At 40.2% G+C, this 27,145-nt stretch overlaps 2 protein-coding genes across 6 annotated transcripts in view; one reads left to right on the top strand and one right to left on the bottom strand.

The window, feature by feature from the left end:
* The first annotated feature begins 94 nt into the window (after nt 1–94).
* On the top strand, nt 95–9,514 carry BFAR (bifunctional apoptosis regulator). Of its 4 annotated transcripts, none has more exons than XM_041401367.1 (8): nt 95–568; nt 3,810–4,140; nt 4,982–5,180; nt 5,453–5,622; nt 6,241–6,385; nt 6,643–6,813; nt 7,264–7,466; nt 8,333–9,514. In XM_041401367.1, exons 2-8 carry the CDS (start codon nt 3,875–3,877, stop codon nt 8,523–8,525), a joined length of 1,347 nt encoding a protein of 448 aa, XP_041257301.1. In that variant the 5' UTR covers nt 95–568; nt 3,810–3,874; the 3' UTR covers nt 8,526–9,514. The 4 variants fall into 4 exon arrangements, with proteins under 4 accessions (XP_041257301.1, XP_041257298.1, XP_041257299.1 ...); XM_041401364.1 differs by lacking the exon at nt 95–568 and adding an exon at nt 2,437–2,741; XM_041401365.1 differs by lacking the exon at nt 95–568 and adding an exon at nt 2,438–2,664.
* A 900-nt stretch (nt 9,515–10,414) lies between these two features.
* Nucleotides 10,415–27,145, bottom strand: part of PLA2G10 (phospholipase A2 group X) — a 28,617-nt gene continuing 11,886 nt past the window's right edge. Inside the window, exons 3-7 of one of the 2 annotated variants that reach the window (XM_041401369.1) lie at nt 22,723–22,823; nt 19,248–19,658; nt 14,666–14,831; nt 13,147–13,253; nt 10,415–10,713 (exon numbers count right to left, since the gene is read on the bottom strand). In XM_041401369.1, coding sequence (XP_041257303.1) covers nt 10,568–10,713; nt 13,147–13,253; nt 14,666–14,831; nt 19,248–19,296 — 468 coding nt within the window. In that variant the 5' untranslated portion in view covers nt 19,297–19,658; nt 22,723–22,823 and the 3' untranslated portion in view covers nt 10,415–10,567. Of the gene's footprint in view, nt 10,714–13,146; nt 13,254–14,665; nt 14,832–19,247; nt 19,708–22,722; nt 22,824–27,145 lie in introns of those variants that run through there. The other variant, XM_041401370.1, reaches the window with a different exon arrangement.

Genomic DNA, 27,145 nt, shown 5'->3' with positions numbered 1-27,145 from the left:
GGGTCGCACCGCCCCGTCCGCCCGCGGGCTCGGCGCCGCCAGCTTCGAACGGTGCCTTCGGCAGCCTGCCGTGTGCTCTGAGCGGGCTCGGCGCCGCCAGCTTCGAACGGCGCCTTCGGCAGCCTGCCGTGTGCTCTGAGCGGGCTCGGCGCCGCCAGCTTCGAACGGCGCCTTCGGCAGCCTGCCGTGTGCTCTGAGCGGGCCGCAGGACCGCAGTGGCTGCGGCAGGGCCGCGGGGGGAAGGAAGTCTTACACCAACCGCTGCTCTGGGGGATGTGGTGAAATGTCATGGATGTGGACCTTGCCCTGAAAGGCAGAAATACGAAACTAGCACCAGCAAGGAAGAAGGCATGGGACTCTGCCTAGGAGACACCAGGAGCATGGTGGAGAACTGCTAGCGATGGTGCCTTAATGATGATAATTCCAGGGGAACTGGAGGCCTTGCCGTATTACAGAAGGAGCTTCTTCCTGTTCCGAGCGGCATTTTGACAGCTGGCTGCAGAGGAGAGCGCGCGGCAGGATGGGCCCGCGGCGGCGCTGTGCGAGCCGGAGCTGCCCCGGAGAGAAGGTGCGGCACAGGGGCAGAGGGCAGGAGCTGTGGGCACGGGCAGAGGAGTTCAGAGGGTGTGCTGCAGGGCTGGAGTGCACAGGGCTCATAAAGCATCTTTTCCAGAATTCCAGCAGAATGAAAACAAAAATTCTCACCAATTGTGGGGGGTAATTTCTGCATACAGAAAAGAGAAATAATTATGCAGGATTTAGTGGAGAGAGCTTTTAAAGATTCTTCAGTATAAGCAGTTTATTCAACAGACATTCCAAGGAAATCGAGTATGATTAAATGGCTCCCAGTAAGATGTTAGTTAACATGGCAGAGATGTTTTTATTTTGCAGTAAATTGGTTGAAGCCTAAAATCTTCGTGTTACTCCTCAGTTTTTTAAGATGCATTTCTGCACTTTCTAGTTAAAGTGCTCATGGCACTTTAAAGTGGTTGATGGTTGTTTTAGAAGCCTGACATTTCCCCACAAGTAGCTGACAAATCTGGGAACTCTTTGTTTCCCACACCTACAAAATAAACTGCAAGTCAAACAGTAAGGTAAGTAATTAAGTACTTTAATAGGAATTGAAGTACTATGTCTTACAGATTAGACATTTTTTACTTCAACATGTAGGTATTACTACGTAAGCAGAAGGAACACCTAAAAAGTGGGAGAGGGCAATACAAGCAGTTAGTTCGAGATTCCATGGCTTTTGATATGTCAGAAGTTTTATAAATTGGAACAGAAAGGCCATGTTTTCACATCATTCAAGGCTGCTGCACAGGCTATCAAACACTTGTATGCTCTTTTACTTTACTGAACATTGAATGTCAAACTAAGTGAAAAGACACAAAAAAGTAGTAAAAAAACTATATTCTAGAACAAGTACTCTGGGCTGCATTTTCACCTTGCATACCAAAGTAGATCTAGATGCACTTCCTCAGATCTGGAAGAGGTTGAATTCTTTCATGCTAGAGTACTTTAAAGATCTACTCATTGGTTCTCTGGAAAAAAACCTGAATAATATGAAAGAGAAAACAATGAGAGACTATTTCCTTTCTTGAAATAGGCTGGAATAATTAACTGAAATGTCATTTGAACTGGACTTGTAGTTTGTATTAAACTGAAACAAAATCCTAAAAGAAAATGTCACTGTGTGGAACAGTTGAAAAAAATACATCTCAGAGGTACACTTTAAAAATTCACAGAATCAATTAGGTTGGAAAAAACCTCTGGGATCACTGAGTCCCACCTGTCACCAAACACCACGGTATCATTTAGACCGTGGCACTCAGTGCTATGTCCAGTCCTTAAACGCCTCCGGGGACAGTGATTCCACCACCTCCCTGTGCAGCCCAATGTCTGATCACCCTTTCCTAATGCCCAACCTAAAGCTGCCCTGGTACAGAGTAAAGCTGAGTCCTGTCACTTGTTCCCTGGGAGAAGAGGCCCATCCTCACCTGCCTACAACCTCCTGCCATGGTGTTGTAGAGAGTGAATCAAATTTTTTTGGACTAGACGAAAAGAATTTCAGTAAGGGAACGGAGACTGATAGAAGTAATTGTGCATGTGTGGAGAGATGGACTCTTATGTGATAAGAATAGTCTGTGCACGAGGCGTTAGCACCTGAAAGTCTCATTTACTTCTAAGATTACACCTCGAATCTCTACTGTAAAATCAACCTTGAATAGTTTCTGCGAAGGAAGGCTGCCTGGGTGCGTAGTGTACAGTAAGCAAGCGTACCTCAGTTCCCACGATTATAGAAGTGTGTCTCTTCCCAGAAAAGGGAGCGTGGCAGTGCTCATGTCCGGTGATTTGACACGCTTGAAATAAAAAGGCGGTGTTGGCCGGCGGCCGCGGTGAGGGAGGAGCCGCGCTGCCGCCGCGCTCTCGGGGCGGAAGCGGCGGGGCGGGCCCGGGGTGCCGCAGGGGAGCGGGCCCGGGGTGCCGCAGGGCGGCGGGCTGGGGCCGCCCCGCGCCGGCCCGGCCGGGAAGCGCCGCGGGCCCGCACCGGCCGTGCTATGCCCACGGGAGCAGCGCGGAGTGCAGGAAGCTGGAGCGGGCAAGAAACAGGAGCTAGGAATCTGCTGCTGCTGCTGCTGGCTCTAACTTGGCGCAGACTGAGCGGTGAAATGTTTTTCCTGTATTTTCCACAGAAATCCTCTTGCCTCTATCTTTCAGGAAAAATAGAAGAATGTTTTTAGGTGCAAAAGCTTGTCTTTATTTTTCTTCTTACAAGTGCTGTTTTAGAAAGCCAACAGCCTGCGCTGTGCCGTGGAAATGCAGGTTTAGAAGTCTAAGGATTCTAATTTCACTATCGGTTTCTGGTTTTGGACTTGTGCTTTTTTCGTAATTTCTGTTCTTTACTTGCTTGCGTGCTTACTTCTTCGTGCTTGATCTGGAGGGCAGATTGGTAAGTTAGTAGTAAGCAGGAGCCGCAAGGTGGAGAGTGTAAACATATTTTGGTTTGGTAGTGTCCGAGGAGAAAATTGTCTAGTTCTTTATATCTTCTAACATATCATGAGTGATGAGTGAATGACGTGGACCAGTGTTTTTCTTAAGAAACTATATACTGCTGTCTAAGAGAATGGAGTAGGAATATAAAATATATTTTTTGTTAACTTGGAACCATCTTGAACTCTTAACTGTGCATTTTCTGTAATGCTGACAAAGTAACTACAGGTAAAGTTTATGTGGAGTTTAGACCTTTGCTGAAAAGGTGTGCAGATCAATCCCTTATGACTCTGAAGCATATGACTTGGTGGATCAAACTTTTATTATATTTTTTAACATTGCCCAACAATATCCAGCATTGACCTCTGTTAATAATGTTTTATTCCATGTGCTTGGAAAGAAGAGGGATGAAGTAAATTAGATCATGATGTTACACTGGTATTTTATTTTTGTATCCTCTGATGATACTTTTTAAGTATATTTTCTTTGACTGATTTCTTTTACTAAAACCTTGATTAAAGCTATTGTCAAAAGTCATGTGAATCATAGTGAATTATTTTGTTTCACTTTCATGTATTTTGTAACACAGGAGAAGAAAGCATAGGGAGATTGAGCCCAGCTGTTTACATCTAGAGTCTGGTTTTGATTGTAGTTGGGAATGAATATATTGTTGAAGAAGTAGATCATGTTTCATTTTGGGGAGGGCTGAGTTACGTAACAAATTTAAAACCATCCGAGTGTCAAAAGCAGTGCAATGATAAATCACATTGCTTACAATTCTAAACTTCTGTAATAGCTGTTTTCGTGTTGCTTTTCAGAAGTAGTGCCTTATCTGGTTTGAAGATCTAAGAGAGCTTTCTGTTCGTGTAAGGCTTAAAGGAAAATGGAAGAAGGTGAGACTTTACAAGGGGAAACAGAGAGGGCAAAAGTTGAACCGTGTGTTGCTCCTGGCCTGGGACGGCAGATATCAGTCAGTGAGTTCCTCTGCCACTGCTGCTACGACATTCTGATCAATCCCACCACCCTGAACTGTGGGCACAGCTTCTGCAGGCATTGCTTGGCCTTGTGGTGGGTGTCGTCCAAGAAGAATGAATGCCCTGAGTGCAGAGAAAAATGGGAAGGATTCCCCAAAGTCAACATCCTCCTCAGGTGAGTGAACTATTTTGTGGATTTCTCTTTTACATAAATGAAACCACAGAAATTAGCTGTCGGGTTCCTTGATTTGCTGCAGATATTCTTAGATAATTGGTAATCTGAACTGTCACAAAGAAATTTAAATCCCAAAGACTTTCAGTTTGTGCACTTGTCATGAACTGTTCAAGCACATGGAATTAAGGGGTGGGTTGGTTGGTTTTGTTTTGAGGGAGGAGGTTTGTTTGGGGGAGGGCTTTCCCCCTTCTACATTTTATGGGAGATGGAGAGGCAGGATCCTCAGTCTTCCAATATCGCTGGTTGTTTTCTAATAATTCTAAGTTAGATTGGTCTTGGATAATTGTGTAGTAATTTCTGTAATAGGAACTATTTATTGGAAGAAGTGTGATCATATTGCAGAACAAAGCTAAAAAAAATCTACTTGCTGTCTTGAATTACCCACAAGTTGTTTTGTTAATAATACTTTATCTGGGGTTAATAACATTTAAATAAATGGATGGTAGGATTGATTTATGGTAGGATTTATGTTGTCTTTTGTTTAGCATTTTTTAATAATTGAGGCTGGCGCACAATAACAGTGGCACACAGAATTCTAATTTTATATAAGAAATGACTTGGGAGTTATGTGGTATTTTAGCTTTAGAAACTAAGGAAAATATTGTTTTGCAGTGATCGATAAAATTCTAAATTTACAAAGCTTTAATAACTAATTTTTTCTTGCTTTTAAAAAGGATTGTCTTTAGTAAGAGGTTGGAAAACAAAAATCCAAAAATTACTCCCTTTTCTGAATATTAAGCCTCAATGGTTACAGTATAATGACAAATATTTTTCCTATTAGGGATGTTATTGAAAAGCTATTCTCTGATGCCATTGAACAAAGAAAAGAAGATATTCAACAGAACAGTGATGTAGCACGCAGCTTAGCAACTTTCCAAAAGCATGGGAACGACCAGATGCCTACAGTTCCAAACACAGGAAGAATTAATCCTCGAGGAGGGTTCTTCTCAGGTGTTCTGACAGCTTTAACTTGTGTAGCAGTAAGTTTCATCTGCTTGGTTTTCCCTGGTTGGGCTGAGTAAGTAAAGTTGCCTTCAGAGCTGTCTGTCAGGAACTACAACTGCAGTGTACAGCAAATGGAAGTCAGTGGGTAAAACTTCAAAATACTTTCTTAAAACCTGAATGTTCTAGTCTCCATGAAATGGAAGATTCTGTGTGTCAAACCTCTTACTGTGTGTTTATTTATATAATTCATGTATTTGCTTTGCAAGTAAAGGATCTTTGTTTATTTATCTTTGTAATCTACCTGTAGGTAGTTCTACTTGGCTATCACTGGAGTAGCAGAGAATTTGAAGATGACCATCTTGTCCACAAGCCTGTTGCTAAGTGGACTGCTGAGGAAGTGATACTCTGGCTGGAGCAGCTGGGCCCGTGGGCTTCACATTACAAAGAAAGATTTTTACTGGAGAAAGTAAATGGAAGGTGAGAGGCCTTGTGGTCAAGGACAGCTGTTATGTGATTGGACTAATGACAGATTCATTAGGGGTGGCTTATTGTGAAATGACTGTACTGTGTTACATGGATTGTGGGAATATTCTGTTGATGTGTCAGAATAAATTTCAGAAGGAGTTTTAACAATTGCTGTTGAAAACTTTCAGTAGTAGGTACTCAGTAAGCTACTGAAAATTTTCTAAGAACTTTTTAAAATGCTGACAATGCAGACTGAAATGATATCAAGAGTAAAATTCTACTAATGTATTATCCACCCTTGCACCTTTCATTCCTTGTGGAAATACGCATGTGCTATCTGCGTATGTATTCCACCCAAGAGCCATGCTGAAAGCAGGCAAGAGGAAGCTGGAAAAGAAGGAAATTTAAAACCCAGGCTCTGAGATGCAGTTGGTGTAGAACACTTGATATGCAATGTAATGATGATCTTTTAAAGTCCCAAAGTTTGCCAACCCAAAGTATTCTATGATTCTTTAACCCAAAAGGTGCTACCTTGTATCAGTAGCTTATTTTTCAGTATGCAGTTGTGTATTTGTTAGTCATCTTTTTGGTGAGTCGGCACTGCTCACCTTAATTCTTCTGCTTTCGTAGACTCCTCCTAACACTGACTGAAGAGGATTTCACCAAAGAGCCTTACAGTATAGAGAACAGTAACCACAGGAGAGCTATTATGGCAGAACTGGAATGTGTGAAAACTTTAGGTGTTAAACCACCACAGAACCTTTGGGAATATAAGGTAAATTTTATATAAAGTGTGTCATGTCATACATATTAATTATTTTTAAAGTAATACCTTTAAAAGAAGATTCTCTTAAAAACAGGAGGAGTGTTAAAGGAGTGGAATTACCTGTGTAAAAACTGCTCAGTTTAATGACCTGTTGTATTTGAAAAACAAACCTTTGAAAAATGATTGTCACAAAATCTTAAGAAGTGGCATGTCCCCTTCATTTTACTTTTTTACTGATTGAAACTTAATAATTTGATATCTTTTAGGCCGTAAACCCAGGAAAATCACTCTTTCTTCTGTATGCACTGAAGAATTCTCCAAGACTCAGTATGTTATACCTATATTTGTTTGATTATGCAGAAGCTTTCCTACCTTTCATCCACACAATTTGTCCTATGCAAGAAGACAAGTATGAAGATACTGTCACAAAACTACTTGTAAGTATTGAAAACATTAAATGTTTGCTTTAGTTATAAGCGTTTTAAGACTAGCAGCATAAAAACACATCATGTAATTATTCATGATTTCATCTCTTTACACTATGGCTTTAAAAACAACAGACCTGCAGAGTAAGCGGTTCTTTGATTTTATTGTATGCAATCACCAGTGTTGCAACCATTACCTTTAATAGGATTGATTTTAGCTTTTAAGACTTTAAATGTGTGAAACTGATTCTTCTGAAGTTCACATAACTAGAGAAAATGATGTTCTAATCTAATGGAAATTACTGGATTACAGTATTACCTACTAGCAAGTATAATAAAGATAAATTACTGCTTTCAGTGTATAAAACCCCCAGCTTTTCAACAAAAGACTAGTGGAAATAAGCCAGTATTAAGTAAGTTTAATAGAAAATTGATTAACAGTCTTTTTATCCTAATTTACAGGACCTTAAAGATCCTTCTTGGAGGCAATGGAGAGAATTCACTGTAAAGTATTTATTTTTGCCATACCAGCTGATAGCTGAATTTGCTTGGGATTGGCTAGATGTGCATTACTGGACATCAAGATTTATAATTGTAAATGCCATGTTGCTGTCTGTTCTGGAATTATTCTCTTTTTGGAGGCTGTGGTCAAGAAGAGAACTGAAGTAAGTCTTACAAAGCTTGTGGAAGAGGGTAGGAAGTACGCGGCCTTATAAAGAGAGAGTAACAGCCTTACAATTTCACAGTTGCTCACTGAAATGAGTGTCTAACCCAAACCCTGAGGTTAAGAACGTGTCAGTCTGCATTCCCACATATGCTACTGCTTGCTCTTGAATACCTTTATTTCTGTGCACGCTTCCAAGGGTTTCTTAGAGACAGTTTTACTTATCAGATGTAGCAAATGTGGAAACAGCAACAAGCATGTTCTTAACCACTGGGAGATATTAAACCTTACCTTGAGAACTGCCTCTTATGGTGCCTGGTATTAGCTGTCAGCTGAGAACTAAATACATCAGAATGTAGCCATGACACAGTGTAGTTATTTTGGGATGAGTCCTCAGAATCGTAAATAAGTTCAGTTATACTGATACTAGTTCTGATAATATATCAGAATTCCTGTTTTCCGTTACTACCTCAGTCTTAACGCAAGCATATTAACATTGGTAGTTGGTGTGATCTTTGGAAGTGGGACGGGAGAAATTGTGGTTTTGGTGTGTGCTGTGTTGTGCCTTTGCCAGCCGCTAGAGGGCAGAGCGTGCCCAGAACAGCTCAGGGAGCAGGGCACAGCCTGGGCAGAGCTGTGCTGCGGCACTGGCACTGCGGGCTCTAAGTGCACGGACAGCGCTGCCTCTTTAAATCTGCTGCTACTGCCTTTTAGGAAAGCTTTTCGTGGAGTGTAAAATGATGTTTTCTACAGGTACCCGAGTAAGGGCTAAGTAGTGCAAAGCCACAGCACCTATTAGGATCTCTTAGAGCTGGGTAAGAACAAACCAGAAAGTTCCTCTAAGTCTTTCCCTTTCCTTTTTCACAGGACTATTCCTCACAGAATGTGGAGACATTTCTGGAAAGTCTCAACCCAGGGACTTTTTGTTGCCATTTTTTGGCCTTTTATTCCTCAGTTTGTCTGCAATTGTTTGTTTTACTGGGCCTTGTATTTTAACCCAGTTATAAACATTGATCTTGTAGTTACAGAGATAAGGCGTCTGGAGACACAAGTGCAGTGACTGGCATTGGAACTCTTGAGCTGTTTAGCTTCTAAAAATGGACATTTTAAATAGACTTTGCTTGTCTTCTTTATGTATGTGGCAGTGAAAATGGTGGATTATGTTAATTTAAACATACAAAAAAGCTTTAAGATAAGTTACTCTTAAACCAGCTGATTCCAAATTGAAGGATGAAGGAAAAACGAATTTTCCATTGGAAAAAAAAAAAAGCACATTCCTGTATAGCCATGTAAAACTCATACAGTCATCTCTCCCTATTTGTATCGGATAAATTTCTTTATTCTGTCCTGAGCATTCTGTGTGTTTTCAAGCCTGCCTTAAAGTCAGTGTCTTCTGCACTGCTACAGTGATTTCTTTCTTTTTCTTTTTAAACTTAACATTTCATACCAACAATGTGTTCCTCAACTTCAGTTTGCCAAAGGAATGCCCTTCCTGAATAGGCTTGATGTTGAAAGAACTTCATTTATTTCAGTCTTTTACATGTAGCATTGTGACTGCCCTATACACAGTCTCACAGTAGAGTTTGCTCCAAAATTCCTGCAGTTGAAGGCAAAGACTACTTGAATTTTCTTGTGTCTTGGAAAATGTGATAATTACCATGGAAATTTTTTATTCAACTCAGTTAGACTTCATCAACAGCTCCTTTCATTCTCTCTTCTTAAATTCTGTTGCAAATTCTTAAATTCTTAAATATCTCTTAAAAAGGATTATTTTGGAAAAGTGACCTGACACTGTAATTATGGCAATATAATGTGTGTATCTATGTGAGCAAATATTGACTGGAAAGTTATTTGTGTAAGCAGGATTGACATTTCTTAATGCATGTTCCTTTGACTGAATCAAAAGGTAATCAACAGATTTTTTTTCAATAACTTTGTCCCCTTGCAGTCTGCATTGGTTTGTTGTTTTGTTTATTTCATTTGTGTCAGTAATGTGATCTAAATTTGCCTATGAATATTTTTCACGATTAAAGATCTCTCTTGAAATCTTCACTGTTCCTATAGAGAATTTGGGGTTTTGATTTTTATTTTTTTTAATACTGAAGTACATGTCATTAGCTTTGACTTGTGCAAACCTGTTCTTTAGCCATACATCTCTGAGTAAGTTGAGGTGGGTGAAAGCAGACATGAAACACTTCTATAAGTGTTGAAAACAGCAGATACAAAAAAGTGTATTATTCGTCAGTTCCGGGTACTGATTTCTCTTCCCAGAGGGTTAAAAATATCTGTGAAATTACCCTATCTTTATATCCTGATGAGGTGTATACACTTCTGAGCTTCATAAACTGTTGCTGTGCAGGATCATAACTTGTGGGAAAGCCAGTTGGTCCCAACAAGTTCTACATTTTTTTTCGTGTTTTGTTTTGGTGATGGTTTGCATTTGCATTTTTAAATCTGACTCTAAAATTCTAAGAGTAGAATTCCTCCCTGTGCTTGCAGGGAATTCAGGGTGTACATAGACTAAGGAGTCTGAGCCTTATAAAATAAACAGCTGTTTAGAAAACTCTACTTAAAAAGTAAATTCTAGAAAAAACCTGATTATATGATTCTTCAATGCAGGTAGCATTACTCCAGGTGAATGAAATTCAGCACTTAAATTAGGCTTTGTAGTAAGTGTTTAATGTAGATGAGAGGGCTCTTTGTGCTGACACTGCCACTTCATGAACGTTTTCCAGCCAGTTCAAAGTTAACAAATGCTAAGATTTGTTAGTGGAGAAGTTTGATTTGTATCTTCTAGCCAGTGGAGGGGGGGTAAGTTCACAGCGAATTATATTATCAATCTGAAAAATCTGTGAATCTGAATATAAACAAAAATTAACATTGGCAGTTACTCCTTAAGCAGATAAATTCAGATTTCTATTTAGTCAATAATAAGTGCATGGGAGAAAGTAAATAACAGGAAAAATGTTTACTTTGGCCATTTTGAGGTGGAGAGGCTGAGGTGGAATGAAGGAGTATCAAGAAAGGGGGAAAATCATTTCTTGTCATTACTGTGGCCAAAAAAAGTAATTTTAGATTTAAATATATACAAGACTTACGTATCTAATACCTGCACAAAGGCTGAATCTCACCACACATAAAGTCTGGCCACAAAAGGTATTTTCTATGGTAGGGAGCTTTAGAAAAACATTTGGCAGCTTCACGGTCACATTCACATGCCATTTTTTGACATGTATCTTCTAGTGAGTCTGAAAGAAAACACAGTAAGTTTGATATTAGTCTGAAGAAATTAAAAATCCCCAGTGGACTTTTACCAAGAATTGCTCCCTCATGTTCCCTATTTGCAGTACAAATGCTTACATTTCAAGTGCAATAGGAACTGCACTGAGCTTTGGTAAGAATGGGAACCTGTGGATCAGTCAGTAACCACTGATCTTGGCAGGTGAAAATACAACAGCCGGATAAAGACTTAAATACTCTTCCAGTTTTTTAATAAAGGAACTCTGATAACTGATCTCTGTTTAGAAAGTGGCATGGGACCCTCCCTGCTTCCCCTCTTGCTCTAGTGAAACTTGATTTTGGGAAGATATTCCATTCACATACCCTTTATAATCTACTATAGCATATAGCATTAAAAATTATATACGGGATATATACATGGCATGTAAAAGTATTCCATGTCCAGCCTAAACTGCCCACCTTTTTTTATTAAGGTGAGAAGTTAGGTAAAGTGTGTTTGTGTGACAAATCCATGTCTTGTCATGTTTGTTTTATAATTGTAGTGTTGTAACTGAACAGATTTCTTGGCATGAGTGTTTCTTCTTGGCATGAACATTTTCTTCTACAGCCACGTATTTTGGGTTCAGTGTGCCAACCCAGAAGTGTGTGGTTTTTTTCTCTCTGTAACTGTCTGTAAACTGAAGAATCCTTGATTACATTTTGTCTGAGTGTTTACCATTTTAAAAGCTTAGCCAAATGACTGCTTGAGATTTGTCCAGAAGCAGAACAAGTGTTCAGTTTTGTGAATGAAAATTCAAATTCTGCCATGAAATGGAAGCGTTCTTAATGTATATGTGTTTATGCTGCAGCTAACTGCCCTAAGAGCTACTCAATAGCACAGGTGGCATGAACAACCTGACAGGATAAAAAATGAAAACATGAAAACTGAGAACTATTGCTTCTTCTGTTCTTCTCCTGGTATTGCTCCAGACTTTATCTTCTCCATGCTGTGCCAGGCACTTGGTTTCCTGACATCATGCCTGATATCTTGGCCAGTATTTTGAATATTGTCAGGAGCAAAATCTTTACAGCCAAATAAGGGTGGACTGTAATGTGATTAATTAGTGTGAGAGAGAAGATGTTTTGTCCATCTGGGGCAGGGAAAGATGTGAGCAAGTAGAGATTCTGAATGAATTTTTTACTTGGGCAAAGTAAAAATTGAATGTGAAGGAGGAAAGGAAGTAATATCCAAACTTTCATTTGTTTTCAGGTCAGGCAAATTCTAAATTGAATATGAAATGAGAGGGTTTTGTATTCTCTGTAAATGGCCAACTGTTGCCTTTAAACCATGGTAGTCAGAAACTCAGACTTGTTTTAAACAAGTTTATGTAAGGGTTTTTGCATTTCTGTAGTGTAAATAATAACCAATTTTCAAGCTCATTTGCATTCTAGGTAGAAGTATAAAATTATATGCAAATTAACTGACAAAGCACCTCATTTTAAAAACAAAACAAGCAAATAAAATCCCAAACAACACACAAACAAAAAACCAATAAAAGCGTGACAACAACAAGAAAAAAAACCTCATAAATATTGGGGGGGCTTGTGCCAAGCTACAGTTTCAATGAGTCTTTCAGTATATCAGAAAGCATTTGCTAAAACTTTGGAAGTCATGAACAAATAATGTAAAAGAAAAGCTGCATTTTCCTGTTAACCATTTTTTGGGGCTTTTCTTTCTTTGTGATCTCTTTGTCCTTCCCTTACCTCAGCATGGCAAGGATATTTTGGAGCAATCAAACAAAATTTATCAGGGTGTGGTCAGCAATCTGTTGCAGTTTGTATACTTGAGTTATGTAAATATTTTCAAATTAGTATTTGTTAATTTAACTTCCAGAAATAAACTCATCAAATATTTTATTACCTCATTGTTTGAAACTGTAACCCGTAATTATGAATTCATTCATAAATTGCAGCCATCAGTGCAACTGATCAGGGATAAATGTGCCAAAAACATGTCCCTTATAAACTTACAAATTGTGGGAAATACTTTCTGCTAAGTAGGGAAAACCTCCTTTTTAAACTGTTAAAATTTTCTTGTCTCCTGTTGGTACTTGCTCTCCAGGTGGAGACTTGCAGGGAGTAGCATAACATGGGTTCCTCAGCAAATGTAAAAGGATGGTTGTGGTTGTGCTTTCTGAAAAGGTAATAGGTGCTTCTAGCTCACAGTTTTGTTTGCTTATGTCAGAGGGAGGATTAAGAAAAAGAAACTGCATTCAGTTCATTGGTTTAGCTGTGCTTTCTGGAGGCACAGTGTATCCTGACAAAAAAACATCACAAAAGGAAGGTAAACTAAGAATTTTACAGTTAATGAAGAAAATACCTTTCTAATGAGACAATTAGTAGAATTAAGAAACAACCAAACAAATAACCCAACACCAAAAAACTTCCAAGTGCTCACTCACCACACACAGCAGAATTGTCTTTGCATTCCCAGTGGTAGCTTTCAGTCTTTGGCTGACATCCTGCTTGTTCTGCCCTCCCATAGCAGCAGTCGTGGTGAAAGCAGCACCTGAGAGGAACAGAGATGGTGATTTATGGTCACACACTCTGGGTGGGCTTTATCAGTGGGTTACTACAGCTGTGGAATAATGAAACAGTCAACATCAGTGAGTGTACAAACATTACCTGCTCAGGAACCAAACCAGGGTAATGGAAAAATTTACTATTTGGAAAAATTTACTACTTTTTCATGTAATAAGTGATGAGAAAAATGTCTGATATACATTGAGCTAATTGAATCTTCAGAGCATTCTCTGTTATATGTGAGTATGCTTTTCTCCTAGCCCCTTCCACAAAATGAAGCTCATTATCATCAGAAAATTTGGAAAGTTGCTCAAAATTATTATTTCAAAATTGTTCTTGTCATAATTGGCACAAAGAAATTTTAGGCTTTCTCTATGACATTGTGAAACTGAACAGTACAGGTAAGAATTAATGGCATTTTAATGCTTAAAAAAGGCATTAAAATATACTGCTGTAGTGTCTCTGCTGTGGAGTCATTGCAAGCCCAGAAAAGCAAGGAGAGGAGGTAACAAGGACCTGAAATTAGGCAGCTTGTAAGTTTTTGCTGCAAACTAATTACATCCTTTCTTTTTGACTTGCTGGAAGAACTGGGTGTATCCACAAAGAATTCATTCATTCATTCATTCATTCATTCATTCATTCATTCAGTTGTGTCTGCAATAGGAAAAGTTAATGCTGTGAGCTCTCACTTTGCAATTACTGTTTTTCCCATGCTTATTAAGTAATTACTTGGTCCTTCCCCACAAATCATTGTGTAAAGATCCTGTGGTACATAACAGTTGAACAACACAGCTCAGTAACTCCTTTTCACGCATAGAAATTTTAAAAAACCCCAAACCATGCAACAACAAAACAAAACCAAAACGAAACCCCAAATCATCTTCTTGTCAGTTAATGTTCAGTTATAAGTTACATTGATGATATCAGTATACTGTGATTTAGTACTAAATGGAAAGGTTTGGGTTTTAGAATTATTTTTCACCAGGTTGAATTTTGCATAATTCTTATATATTATTGTGAATACTAATGACATGAAAGATAGTAAAATCAAAATATTTACTACTGTCTTTATTTTTTTTAATTTTTACTTTAGATAGCTTCAATGTTTGAACTTTAAAGCTTCTCCAACAAAACTTTAGTTATTTAGCTCTTTGCTGAAACACAACAGCAAAGACTCAGTTGTACTGTGAATCCTGTACTAATGCCATGAGAATTTGAATTCAAGGCAAGATAGTGTAGATCTACAGCAACACATTTTGAATGCCTCAGAGTTTCTTAGCAATCTGAGCTGTATTTAAACTCAGTTCCCTCTCTCAAACAGGCCTAATTTATATTTTAGTCCTTTTATTTGTCATCTGCATTCAGTACTTAATTATTCAGATAAATAGTTGCTCTCACCAGTCTACTCTGTCCTTGGGCCATCCTCTTCCTCCCAAGCCACAGTAGCATCCGTAGCGCAGGTAGGCAAAGGGAGAGCGCCCTGTGGTGCATCTGATGGCTCCAGCCAATTCCAGGATTCCTCTTCGATTTCTCAAATGGGCTTCCCCAAAAGTGCCTTTATAAACTGTGGAAGAAAAACTGTTATTGAATCCAACATGCAAATATGAAATAGTTGGGATTGTTTGGGTTTTTTAAAGCATTGATAATAAATTACAGTACTTGAAAATAATCCGGTTTTATTTTTTGGCACTTTGGGGCCATGCTGCCAGTCCCTTTGTCCCCAGTCCAGAGTGAGCAGAATACTGAACCCTGAGAAGAGCTGCAGTGGTTTTCTCCCATGGAGGCAGTGTTCAATGGCAGACCAGTCATTTCCAGTCTTCCAGCTGGTGAGGGCCAGCATGTGTTCTGTGGCCCAGGCCCACCCAGTTGCTAAGATTAGCCGCCTCAGAGTTGCAGTGTTTTCTCTTTAACATAACGTGCAATTTTGCCCATATTATTTTGTAGAATGTAGTGCTTTACATTGGAAGAAAAAGGTCCTTTATGATAGGGTTTTTGTTTTCCTGATTTTTAGACAAAGCAGCCAAATTACTGGTGGGAATGGTGTGGTGGATGTAAGGAAGGGAAATGAATGAGTGCTTGGAGTTTTTCCAGGGAAATTAGAAAGGTAGGGTTTGGTTATTTTCCTGTTTATTTTTGTTTGGGGTTGTTGTTATTGAAGTGATTCTCACTATTATTTCTCCAGAACAAAATTTACTTTAGGAACTATATTTTAACCATCCCATATCAGTACTAAAGCAAGAGGTCCCAAGCAGCAGAAAACTGTTGAGACTCTAGGTGACATTTTAAGGGGTTCATGTCATGCTTAGAGATTGAACTAACACACTGAAGACCCCAATGGTAATGGGCAGCCTCTCCTTGCAGTGCAGGCTCCAAGCTATTCAAGCAAATTTTAAGAAGTTGAATGACTACAAAACAAATGTTTTAGAAGCCTTCTGATTAGAGTTTTTTATTAATCAAACTAATTACTTATTTTGGTATGAGGAGAACAGTTTATAAACCTAAACTCCAGTACTGGTTACAGATTCCAAAAGGCATTAAGATTTAATAACTGGTAATACCTGTGATGGAGACAGAAAAAAAACCAGGCTTCATTGTTGAAGGCTTTGATGGTTACTTTCCTACAAAATAACTATATGATTATGCAGTTTTTATATAATCTAAATAAGCACATAATCTATTATAATAGCATAATAGAGTAACCTTTTGTAATAGATTATATCATAATAGATTATATGATTAACTATAATCAGTTAATGGAAAATCTGACAGAAAAAATACCGGTCCCAGCACAGTTGAGTAATTTGAAATGTGTGGGATGCTGGTGACCTCTGGCACTTGTAATGTCGTGAAACAGTGGAATTTAAACACCTCATGAAATCACCTCAGTAAGAAATTCAATTGGTTTGTGAGTGAGAATGGTTAAAAAAAACACTTTAGGAAGAATCCTGAGGCAGCATCACTTTCCTGACTGGTGACCACTCCCAGATCTTGTCTCTCCTGCTTTTTGAGCATGTGATCTGGGGGCAGAAGTGTTGAAACAAGGGTGTTTAAACTTGCACATACAGCTTTGGCCATTGATTAAAAGCAATCATATCCTGAGGAATTAAGAAAAGCTTCCTTGCTATGTAGTCGATTGCAGTTTCATTTCAAAACTGCTGAGTTAGCCCTAAATTTCCTTGCTAAGACAGTGAACAGTATCTGTTGTGCATGGCTTCTGTTCCAGAACATTACCTGTATGTTTAGTGTGAAAGTTTGGTTCTGGGTAGCAGAAGCATCCTTTTGGCTATAAACAAATTCATTTTATGATAGCATTGAGAGCTTTATCTTCATTGCCACTACAAGTTCAGTAAATTCTGAGCTGAAAACCCTGCAATAAGGCTGCAGCATTACAAGTGAAAACTGGTTATGCTCTTAGTGTCAGTAATGGTTACTCTTGTAGACAGCCAGTAATGTCTGGAGGAACCATGGTTAATGGCAAAGCTGTGTTTGCTCTGCATGACCTCCGGGATTCTGAAAAAAGTGAAGATTTTTACATTATGTCTCAGTTCCTGGTAACTGGGGAAGGATGGTGTAGGAGAGATACAAGTCAGGAAGAAGAAAGCAAGAATTTCCAAATCATATTCCTGGTTTCATCTGAGAATTGTTTGCTGACTTGGGACAATTGCCAGTCCCATGATTTAAATCCATGACAAGTAGAAGTGATGAACTCTCTGATGAACTCTCTGACCTGAGGAGCTCAAGTATAATATGCCATGTGTCTTAAAGAAAAGAACATAAACTTTTTGTCCTTGTAATATATTTGTGTTACAGCATCTGGACATCCAGTTGTAAACCAGCATGGCATAGATACTCTCAATATGATACTCTGTCACAACAGCTTTATGAGCTGAGTTAATAAAAGCAATAAAATACCATCTGAGAATGCACAGAGCTATGGAAACAGAGTATCAATATGATGATGATAGTATATGCTGTTTTGTGGGTTTAAAAAGAATTTTTAAGCTGTTCTTTTAAAGACTAAGGATACAGAAACATTTTTTATGGTAAATATGTGTAAAATTTCCTTTCTAGGGATATCTCTATGCAGTCATAAGGCTCCAGTAATTCAGAACTTGAAACTTGGGAATAAGCAGACTTTCTGATGCATTTCCAAAATCTTGCAAAAAATAACTGTATGCCTTATAGAAACCTTAGTTTTTGCTTAGCTTTTTACCTCTTGTTTTATAAGCCATCAGGAATGGCCTTTTTCCCCTCACTTTATTGCCCAGACAACTTACATGCTATCTCCACAAACTCTGGTCACATGTAAATTTTCTGAAAGGTTAAATTTTCCTGTTTTGATACTTTGGACCAGTTGGGAAACAGGTAAATTGCATTTCCCGTGCTCCTCACTGCCCACGGAGTGGGTGACTGAGGTGCCTGACTCAGAGCAATCGGAGCGCAGCCAGGCTCTCTGTAATGAGCGCTCCAAGCTGGCAGAAACAGTGATTTCATTGCTTTCCTTAATGTTCTTCTGAGGTCTGTCCCATGCAAAGGATGAAGTCTGGAGGATGATCAAAATGCAGAAGGAATCAAAGGGCAATCTGAGGTCAGGAGCTAGAATTGGGCCAGGGAGCTTGGGGGACCCTAAGTTGGCCCCATTATTAAGCACCTTACCTTATGGGCTTTAATCACAGGACTGCCTTCCCCCAAACCCTGCTCCATTCTGTGCCCAGAATCTGTTCTAGGAATTAATTGAGGCTCTTTTCTTTAGGATCCTGCCATTTGCAAGATTTGCTAACTGTGTAAGAATGTATGAAAAAAACTGCAAGAGAATCTTTTACTTAAGGCAGCTGATTGCTATTCTGGAAGATAGGATTTTATCCTTGCAGCTGTCACAAAGGTTCAGCATGAGGTTAATTTAATCACTTTAAAGCAATGCCTATTGATGTTTACAAATAGTAGGCTCCCAACCTGCTGAATATGCTGGGGTTGGAGTACCAAGCTACCACAGCACTCAGTAGAACCAGGATTTGATTAGTTGGAGTTCCACATAATTTTGTGTAGTTGTAAGTTAAGTTGGGTTCTACCATGTCACCATGGGAACCTAAAATTAGAGGATGCTTTTTTGTGTCAGCCCACATACATATCTGAAAAAGAGGGACGATAATATAGTTTCGGAGAAATTAGTACAATCAGATGCTGTACTGATGAATACCTCAGAAAACCTACGAGGAAATGGACTGTGAATTGTTCCAACCAGTCTTTAACACTGATTAATAAATAGGATGTAGGAGAGAAAAAAAAAAATTAAATATTTGCAAAGTGACTAATTGGCTGTGTGAAGGTGTGAGGCAGGGGTCCTTTAATTACATTCTCACATCATAACTTATTCATGAAGACTGATTCATTTTTCAGAATAACCCAATTAGGGTTTTGTAGGCGATCTCAGTCCTAGCAATTCCTGCTTCTGAACTGCTTAGTAACTCTGCTCCGTGACAGCTCACTCCAATACCCAGAGAAGAGCGGGGTAAAGTTCCTGCCTTTATAGAAAGGTTGGTATTGCACGTGCAAGCTGCAAACTGATTTCAAGCACGGAACTTCGTTAGCGGACTTGCACATTACTGATGAACTTTACAGAAGTAATGTGCGCCCCTGCAGCCCCGCTGCCATGTGCAGGTGCGGTCCGAGCATCGGCCGCGCTGTCGGTGCCGCTCCAGCCGCCGCTGCCAGCGGCAAACCGGGGGTTCCCTTGGGCGAGTCCCAGCCAGCTGTGCCCCAGCGCTGGCCACCTGTCACACGGACTGCTCTCCGTGGGAACACAGGCACCTCCCGAGAGGTGAGGTGTTTCTCCTAACACTCCTTTCTCTACCCCTCTTCCCACCTGCCAAGCCCCATCCCGCCGGGTCCGGACAAGGGAGCGCCGCTGGACGCGGCCGCTTCCCTGCCGGGAAGGACCGTGTGGATGCCGAGCCCCGGCCCGGGGCTCTGCTCTACTCACCGGCCGCCGGCAGCAGCAGCAGCAGCAGGAGCGGGGGCAGCGGCGCCATGCGCAGCGACGGGCGGGGGTGCGGGTCCGGGCAGCGGCGCTGTGCGCGGCAGCGGAGTGTGTAGGAGTGAGCCGCAGCCCGGCGTGCCGGCTATAAAAGGCTGCTTTCTGCCCCGAGCCGGGTCCCCCGGAGCCCAAGTCCAAGCTGTGCTGTCCATCTGGCCAGAAGGGAGGAGCTGCCGCTGGAAGAGCCGGCGAGAGCTGGGACCTGTCACTCGGGCAGCGGAGCGCGGTGCGGGCACGGGGGGTCACACCCCGCAGCTCTCTGAGGGGGGCCGCCTCTCCGCTCCTCCACACCTTCCTGCTCTGGCAGCTGTATTTTCTTTTTGAATTACAGCAGTTCGTAGGTAATTTAATCCAGATCTAGAAGAGGAAAGCAGGAATTGTGTTGTAAGTTAGTCTGGTGGTTAATTATAACCAGTGCTGAAGACGTGCTTTATCTGGAGTCTGCATCAGCCAGACTTCATCTACTGATTGCTCCTTTCCTTGGATGACTAAAGGACAACCAACTCCTAAACTGGTTACGGATATTTGTAGCTTGATAAAAACTTTTTAATTGCACCTCAAACAAATAAACTCTCAAAGTGAGTAATTTTTTGTACATTGCATATTTGTATATTTTTCCCTTTCCAACTCTTGTATTATTTTGCAAAACATACAACTAGGTGTCTTATTACAATCAGTTTCATTGCTTCTCTCAACACACAGACAATACTACTTGCTTTTATGTGATTTTTTTTTCTGTATTCATACTTTCCAAGTGTTTCTTCAGACCTTTCATTATTGCACTGAAACCAGTGCATTTCCTGTCAGTTGTTCAAGCAATCAGGAGCCCTGAAATTTAGAGTATTGATTATGTGTGCATGTGTTTTGTCTTGTGGTGCTCATACTTTTTCTTCTTTTTTTTGGCATTATTATATTCCAGGATATTACCCCCATAGGATCCCATTGAGGCCTACACTGCTAGGATATGGAAAGAGAAATAAAACTAGTTCTATTTATGGAACTTACAAATAATTTTTTATTTGTCATGTCATCTTACTATTGGAGAGAAGCTGGTAGTTTGGTGGGGGGTTTTTGTGAATGGTATTCTCATCAAAGAAATAAAATCATTTTTTCATGCACATACTGAGGAATAATTGTATTTTTGCATTAAAATGCTCTGATTTCTGTGTTATGACATTTGTCTTTATTCAGGAGAGGTAGAAAATCATATGTGATATGATTTCAAGAGACAAAAAGCATGTACAGACAGATTTGTTTTTGTTATGCTCTCATTAATCCAAGCTCTTTGAAATGTTTGTATTGGCACTGAAGTGAGGGGAGCATGGGATTAATGTGAAACGTTGATTGGAGGCAGGATACTGATATGCCATTGTACACCTGGTGGGCCTTTGTGCAACTCCCTGCAGAGCACCAGGCAAGGTGTGGCAGCTCAGCCAGGACTGTGCACGGCACTTTGCAAGGCAGAGGGTGCCTGTGGGAACTGCACACAGCAGAAATGAGCAGGGTTCCCACCACAGTGCTGGTGTTCTGCAGAGAGGGGAAGGTTGCTGGAGGCTCCCTGTGAAGCCCTGATGGCTGCAGTTCCAAGCAGCTGCAGGTGAGGTGTGCTGGGACAATGCTGCCAGCCTGTCCCTCTCCTTCCACCCCTATGCATGGCTCTGGCCAGCACGGGGAGCACAACTGCCCCAACACAGCTGGAGCGGAATACGAGTGAAGTGGCTTATGTGGCAAGCGGAAAGGCTGCTCGTGACCCTTATATGTGTTGGCAGAAAACTCATCTATTGGGGATTTTTTTTTTTTTTACATTTTTTAAAGATTTTGTTGCTATTGCCATCAACTGGGTCAGGACAATTTTCCTATTACTCATGGAGTCACATCGCTAATTACTGTTACTCTGGTCTCCTACTGTCACTTATACTTCATTTGTTTACCGACTCTTCCGGTCAATAAGTCACACCTATTAGAACACTTTAATGGTGTCCGAGAGCTGCTTAATGAAACTTCCACTTGAACACTATCCCATTCAGCATACCATTGCATATGACAATGAAAACAGTATCCAAGGGAGCAAGATGAATTACATTTCATGTTGTTCTTCAGGATGCTGACTGACGCAATGTGTTAGTGCAGCTGATATGTTTTTCTCTGAAGAAAGGAAAGTAACGTTGTAACCACTGAAAAATCAAATGAGACTGAAATGCTCAGATGACACCTGCTTCTATCAGAAAGTACACAAAGATGTGTGGGGACAGAAACTGTATATAGTGATGAAATAAGGAATGCAAGTCATGAGTTCTGATTCCTGTGAGTATAGTAAAAGTTCAAAGGAGAACATCCAGTGAAATTGGTGAGAGGGGAGGAAATCTGATAGAAGGAAATACTTTTATTGAGGCAGAGCTAGATTGTCCAGTTTATTGCCAGGCATATGGCTAAGAAAATATACCACTAACAGACTGGAAGTTCCTATGGATTACAATGATGGAGTCATGTTGTTAAAATTAGATTTGGTTCAGTTTAAATTTCTTAATTAAAAACTTATGTAGCAGTGTAGACCTGTCATATTTCTTTTTGCAGTGTTTCGTTTCTTCTATTTGAAGCACTTGGAAACTGGCCTAAGTCCTATATGACAAATGGCATTTTCCCTCTTACTGATGAATTCTTTCTGTCTGTCAACTGAAGCTGTGCAGGGGTGGGGAGAAGCATTTGCTTTTCAAATGTACTTTCTCAAAAAAGGCTGCATGTGCCTTATGATTGCTTTAATTGTTTTTAAATCTGAGAAATAGATTAATATAATTGAGACACATGGCTGTACTGAGGAACACTGTCACAGCATAACACTGTTATTGGGAAACTTGTTAAATGAGTTCTAAAAGCCTCCTTTCTCAGGGTCTGGGATTATGTACATGCAGGAAAACGGCAGGGTATAATAACCCAAAATGTTAAAATGTTTATGGAAAGTGCTAGAATGGTCTAAAATATAGTTAATGTAAGTGCAAGTTATCCACTACCCTGTGATCAGGTGAAGGTAGTGATCCTAAGTGTAACAGTAGATTTACTGCTGACTTAACAGCTGAAAAGCTGTATTTTTGTAGAAATAATAGCTCCATTAAAATTTTTATTTAGTAACAGCAGTTATTTTTCCTGAGAAATGAAAAAGCATGGCACCTACCTTGGTCAAATTTACAAATACTCTGCATTTAACTTGTTGTGAACCAATGTAATGTTGCTGCTGCTGAGTACAGAAGTACTAGGGTCTGTAGATGTCTAAGCAAAGTCCTAAAAAATGCCTACAGCATTAAGCATCTGGCATTTAAGCCATAGGGCATACTTGCTGCCTCAATGAATTAATGAACTAATAAAGAATGGTGAAAGAAATTATTTTCCCTGTGTTAGAGATGGGAATGGAGGCAGGGTGATTTACTTAAGGTGCTTATGATGGCTGTAGCAGAGCTGGAAAACAGGAACTTGATGTTTTGCATCCCAGGTTAAGTCCCAGATTAGGTTGTTCTGTGGCACTGTCTCCTGGAGGAAAATAAGGAAAGAAGCACGGGTATCAGAATAATTAGAACTGAAGAGTTGTTTCCCAGCAGTTAAGTCAAATGACTGTGTTTACTTGTTGCTACACTGGGTAAATGTCTCTGAGTTATCCCACATCTTCTTAAACATTGGATTGGAACACAGGTTTTGCCTGGAATATATCCTTTACAAGTGCATGTTCCTTCAGATACAGATGTCCATGTAGTACACAACTTCTTTATCATTGTTGTCTTCATAAAAATACCAAAGCAAACAGCCTTAATTATCTGAGTGTTTGGAAACATTCAGTGCCTTTGTTCCCATTTTTGGAGGTTTGGCTGGGTTTCCTCACTTTCATGTCCTTCCATCTTCTCTTAGCTCCTTTTCACAACCAATGCTTCCTGTTTACTAGTGTTTTCTTCAGCTCATGCTGTTGGGAGATGTTGTCCCAAAGTGTACAAGAGTTATAAAGCCAAGTTTGGAGAGACAAGCTCCATGTGGAAGATTAGAAAACATTCTGCTAAGCCAGTTTATAGTATTTTGCAATGTACATGTATTATCTCAAATAATAGTAAGTTCTAGCATACACCACAAAATCTAGCTTTAAAACTCTACCAGCCTATAGCATAGCTTGTAAAGTCTCTGGTAATAGCAAGTGTCTGAGTAGCACAATATGTCCCAAGAGAATTTTGGGGGTCATGTCTGTAGCATTGTCCTTTCCTGCCCTTTAGGAGCAACGTTACTCTGTCCATGCTGCAAAAACACCATGTAGTGTGTCACTGCCCATAACAGACAGTTGTGTGCTGGAAAGGTTGTTATTACAGAAATGTTCTTAAAACTGTCTGCAGAAGAGCTGAATTACTCCTACAGTTTTCTTTTCTCTTCCTTCTAGTTTTGTTTTTTTTCCTGATCCCCATTCTGCCCTCTGCCCCTCTAGTACAACAGCTGCTAGCACAGATCCATTCCATCCACACAACCACCCAGGCAGGCAGTGAGATTGCAAGAACGTCCTCAGAGCACCACGTATTTACCAATGCAGTTCTGTCCATTTTTATGGCATGGAAATATATTGCCTATCTTTGAGCAAAGGCACACACTGGAGATGCTGGGGAAAGACTCTATAAATAACTTGCAGCTTGCTTGGCTCTTAGGTTCTGACAGTCATCTCTGCCTTCCAGATTTGCACTCTCTAAGTCAAGTGCTACATTTGACATTTGCATCCAAAAAAAGACTCATGGCCTGTTTCTTGTGGAACCCAGAGCTATTTCTTATTTTTATATATTGAGAAAAAAAAGACTTGGCAATGCCGTGTGTGCATGTTTCTAAAACAAAATTTGAAGCCTCTGAAAGGATATTTGACTTGCTTTCTTTATATAGGTTACATCACCTTGGATTCTTGAAATGGCTGATGTAATGACCAGGATGATGGGATAGAATGACCTCTCAGCACATTTGTGGGTGATACCAAATTGGGGGGAGTGGCTGATACACTGCAAGGCAGGGTGCTACTCAGACAGACCTAGTCAGACTGGAAAAATGAGCTTTTGGGGACCTCATGAAGTTCAGCGAAGACAAATGCAAAGCCCTGCAACTGGGTTGGACGACCCCCCAAGTGGGACAGGCTGGGAACTGACTGGATAGAGAACAGCTTTGTAGAAAAGGAGCTGAGGGTTGTGGTGGACAAACTGAATGTGAGTCAGCCGTGTGCTCTTGGAGCTAATGTGCCCAGCTGCCAAGTGGGCTGAGTACCGCCGGTAGGTTTGGAGGGAACTGATTCTTCCCCTCCATCTGACACTTGTCACATCACATCTGGAGCTCTGTGTCTCATTTTAAGAAAGCCATTGACACACTAAAGCAAGACTACCACACTGCTCAGGCAGCTGCAGTTCATGACATCCAAGAAGATGAGAGAGCTGGATTTGCCCAAGTTTAAAGAAGATGGTGAGTGGAGATCATCGTACTGTGGAGCACTTTGTAAAGCAAGGGTGTACAAGAGATGCAACCACATTTTTCCCAGAGGTGCTCAAGAAGCAATGAGCACAACCTACAGCAATTCATTATAGGAAACTTTTTTTTTAAGGATCAAATACTGAAACAATTTTCCCTGAAAGGCTACGGCAACTCCATCCTTCCAGATATACATAACTCAATTCAACATGACTAAAGGCAACCTGCTTTAATGGGACCTGCCACGAGGAGAAAGCTGGACTACAAAACTTGTAGAAGTCCCTTGCCACATACATGATTCTGATATTGTGATGTGATAGCAGATATCTTCAAATTAGCAGTTCCACCCTGCCAGGGAAGGAGACTCCAATATCACTTCCTTTTGCCTAAAGGTTTTTATGAAACCATGGCCTGTAGGCAGGGAAGGCAGTAGGCCTGTTCTGCAGTAACAAATTAATTGCTAATAATTTTTTCCATATATCACCAAGTAAAATATGCAAATGCACTGAGGAAATCATCTGTGCTGAATTCAAAGAGACTTAAGATTTTGCCTGCTTTTATTATCTAGACAGCTTTGTCACAAACAGAAGCAGTGCCCTTTTCATACTTGCCTACCATTTTAACTCACTGTTATGAAATCCCATTTCTATGCCTTTGTCCTTGTTGACCATTTCTGAATTTTCTTCCAGTTCTATTTTTAATGAGACTGGGGGGAGGCTGCAGAATTGAATGCAGTATTGAATGCAGGGTGGAGGCAGAACATGCATTTATAGAGATTACAGACTATATTTCATTTAAGAGAGAAGAAAAATGAATTCACAGTTCTGTGTAACTTTTACCATGTCTGCTGGCTTTTTCATTGTCTCTAAATGTTTTAAAATGCTTGAAAACAAAACGAAGATATTTTCATTACCTATTTATTTGTTCACTTCTTAGTTGTTGTGTTGTTCACCCTCTCAACAGTGATCACCCTATTGGTCTGGTCTGCTTGTCTTGCAGCTTTCTTTCAGGAGCATCTGTGCAGTTTTATGGTAACTGAACCCATCAAGATAAAATCCCTAAATAATGTGTCCATCAAAGGAAAGGTGAACAGAATGTAGCCCTTGATTGTTCCAGGCTAATCTGCACAAGAGCCCTCTGTCTTTAAACACCATCCAGACTGCTTTGGGAACTGGGAAGTTACTAAATTTCTTGTTGAGGGTCAAAAAATCCCTAGAAGTACTGAGGGGTAGGGAACACGGGGATTAGTTGGAGAATTTAGGAGTAGGAAAAAAGTGAGGATAGGAAAACCCATATCTTAAGACATGTAAGATCAAAAAGGTGCTGAATAGTGCTGAAGAACTGAGTATGTGTAACTTGTCAACTAGGTTCTGAATTTCTCATCTCCAGGTCTCTGTGGAATGAAGCCCTACTTTTATTCTTTGCTTTTGCAGAGTGGCTGGGATGAGGAGTAATTGAACCAGAGAACTGTCAGCACTAAGACCATGATTTGCTATATCTGAAATAAACCAGATACTTCAAATCAGCCACAAGATGCAAGAGTCATTTGCTGAGAGCATGCACAGAGTGCCAGTGCACAAGAGGAAGGCTGATGTTCAATAAAATGTTGTTTAGGCACCAGGAGCTGCTTGATTTTCAGAGAGAAGTGGGGACTCAGTATTGCATTGGAAGGCAACAAATGCCATGAGTACTATACAATATAAACAAATTAGAGCTATTTATATAACCTGTAATTATAAAGAGTTAAGCTTATGCTTCTTTGGAGTATCAATTACTGTCTTAAGAATACATATTCCTAAAACAAAGAAAGACTTTATAATTCTATAGACTTTGTATTTCCTTTAAAAAGATCAGTCATGGACAAAAGAAGACATATTCAGGACACTTACGAGCAAAAGACTTATAGATTCATTGCCACAAAGAGCTAAGGAAACAGTGGAATGTGAAGGAAGCTGCTGAATTGAAATCCCAGTACCTTCTACATGTTACAGTGCTCAGGAAAGATGATATTTAACTCTTACAGAGTTCAATGAATCTTCAAAGACAAATAGAACTGTTGCATAATTTCCATAGTACAGATTGAAAACTAGCACACCAAGGGTTTGGGAGTCTTCAGACTTGGTCATTCTTTTTGATTTTATTTAAATACAAGGAGGATGATCAGCTGGTGACTGAGCACCAGAACAGATTGCCCAGAGTGATTGTAGAATTTCCCTCACTGGAGATATTCCAGAACCAGCTGGATGCAATCCTGTGCCATGTGCTCCAGGATGACCCTGTTTGAACAGGGGAGTTGGACTGGATGGCCCATGCAGTCCCCTCCAACCTTACCCATTCTCTGACCTAATCCAAATACGTAAATTGCTTCCTTGGTTTAATAT

The sequence above is a fragment of the Onychostruthus taczanowskii genome, unplaced genomic scaffold (genome assembly GCF_017590055.1).
Source record: "Onychostruthus taczanowskii isolate IOZ18803 unplaced genomic scaffold, ASM1759005v1 scaffold19, whole genome shotgun sequence".
NCBI lineage: Eukaryota > Metazoa > Chordata > Aves > Passeriformes > Passeridae > Onychostruthus > Onychostruthus taczanowskii.
This window is presented reverse-complemented; position numbering and strand designations above follow the sequence as displayed.

What these genes read in the sequence shown, in the direction of transcription:
- BFAR (XM_041401367.1), top strand. Translation starts at nt 3,875, where the DNA reads ATGGAAGAAGGTGAGACTTTACAAGGGGAAACAGAGAGGGCAAAAGTT. An exon ending in CTGGAGAAAGTAAATGGAAG is followed by an intron (nt 5,623 to 6,240) that starts GTGAGAGGCCTT and finishes CTGCTTTCGTAG; the next exon opens with ACTCCTCCTAACACTGACTG. An exon ending in TGGTCAAGAAGAGAACTGAA is followed by an intron (nt 7,467 to 8,332) that starts GTAAGTCTTACA and finishes CCTTTTTCACAG; the next exon opens with GACTATTCCTCACAGAATGT.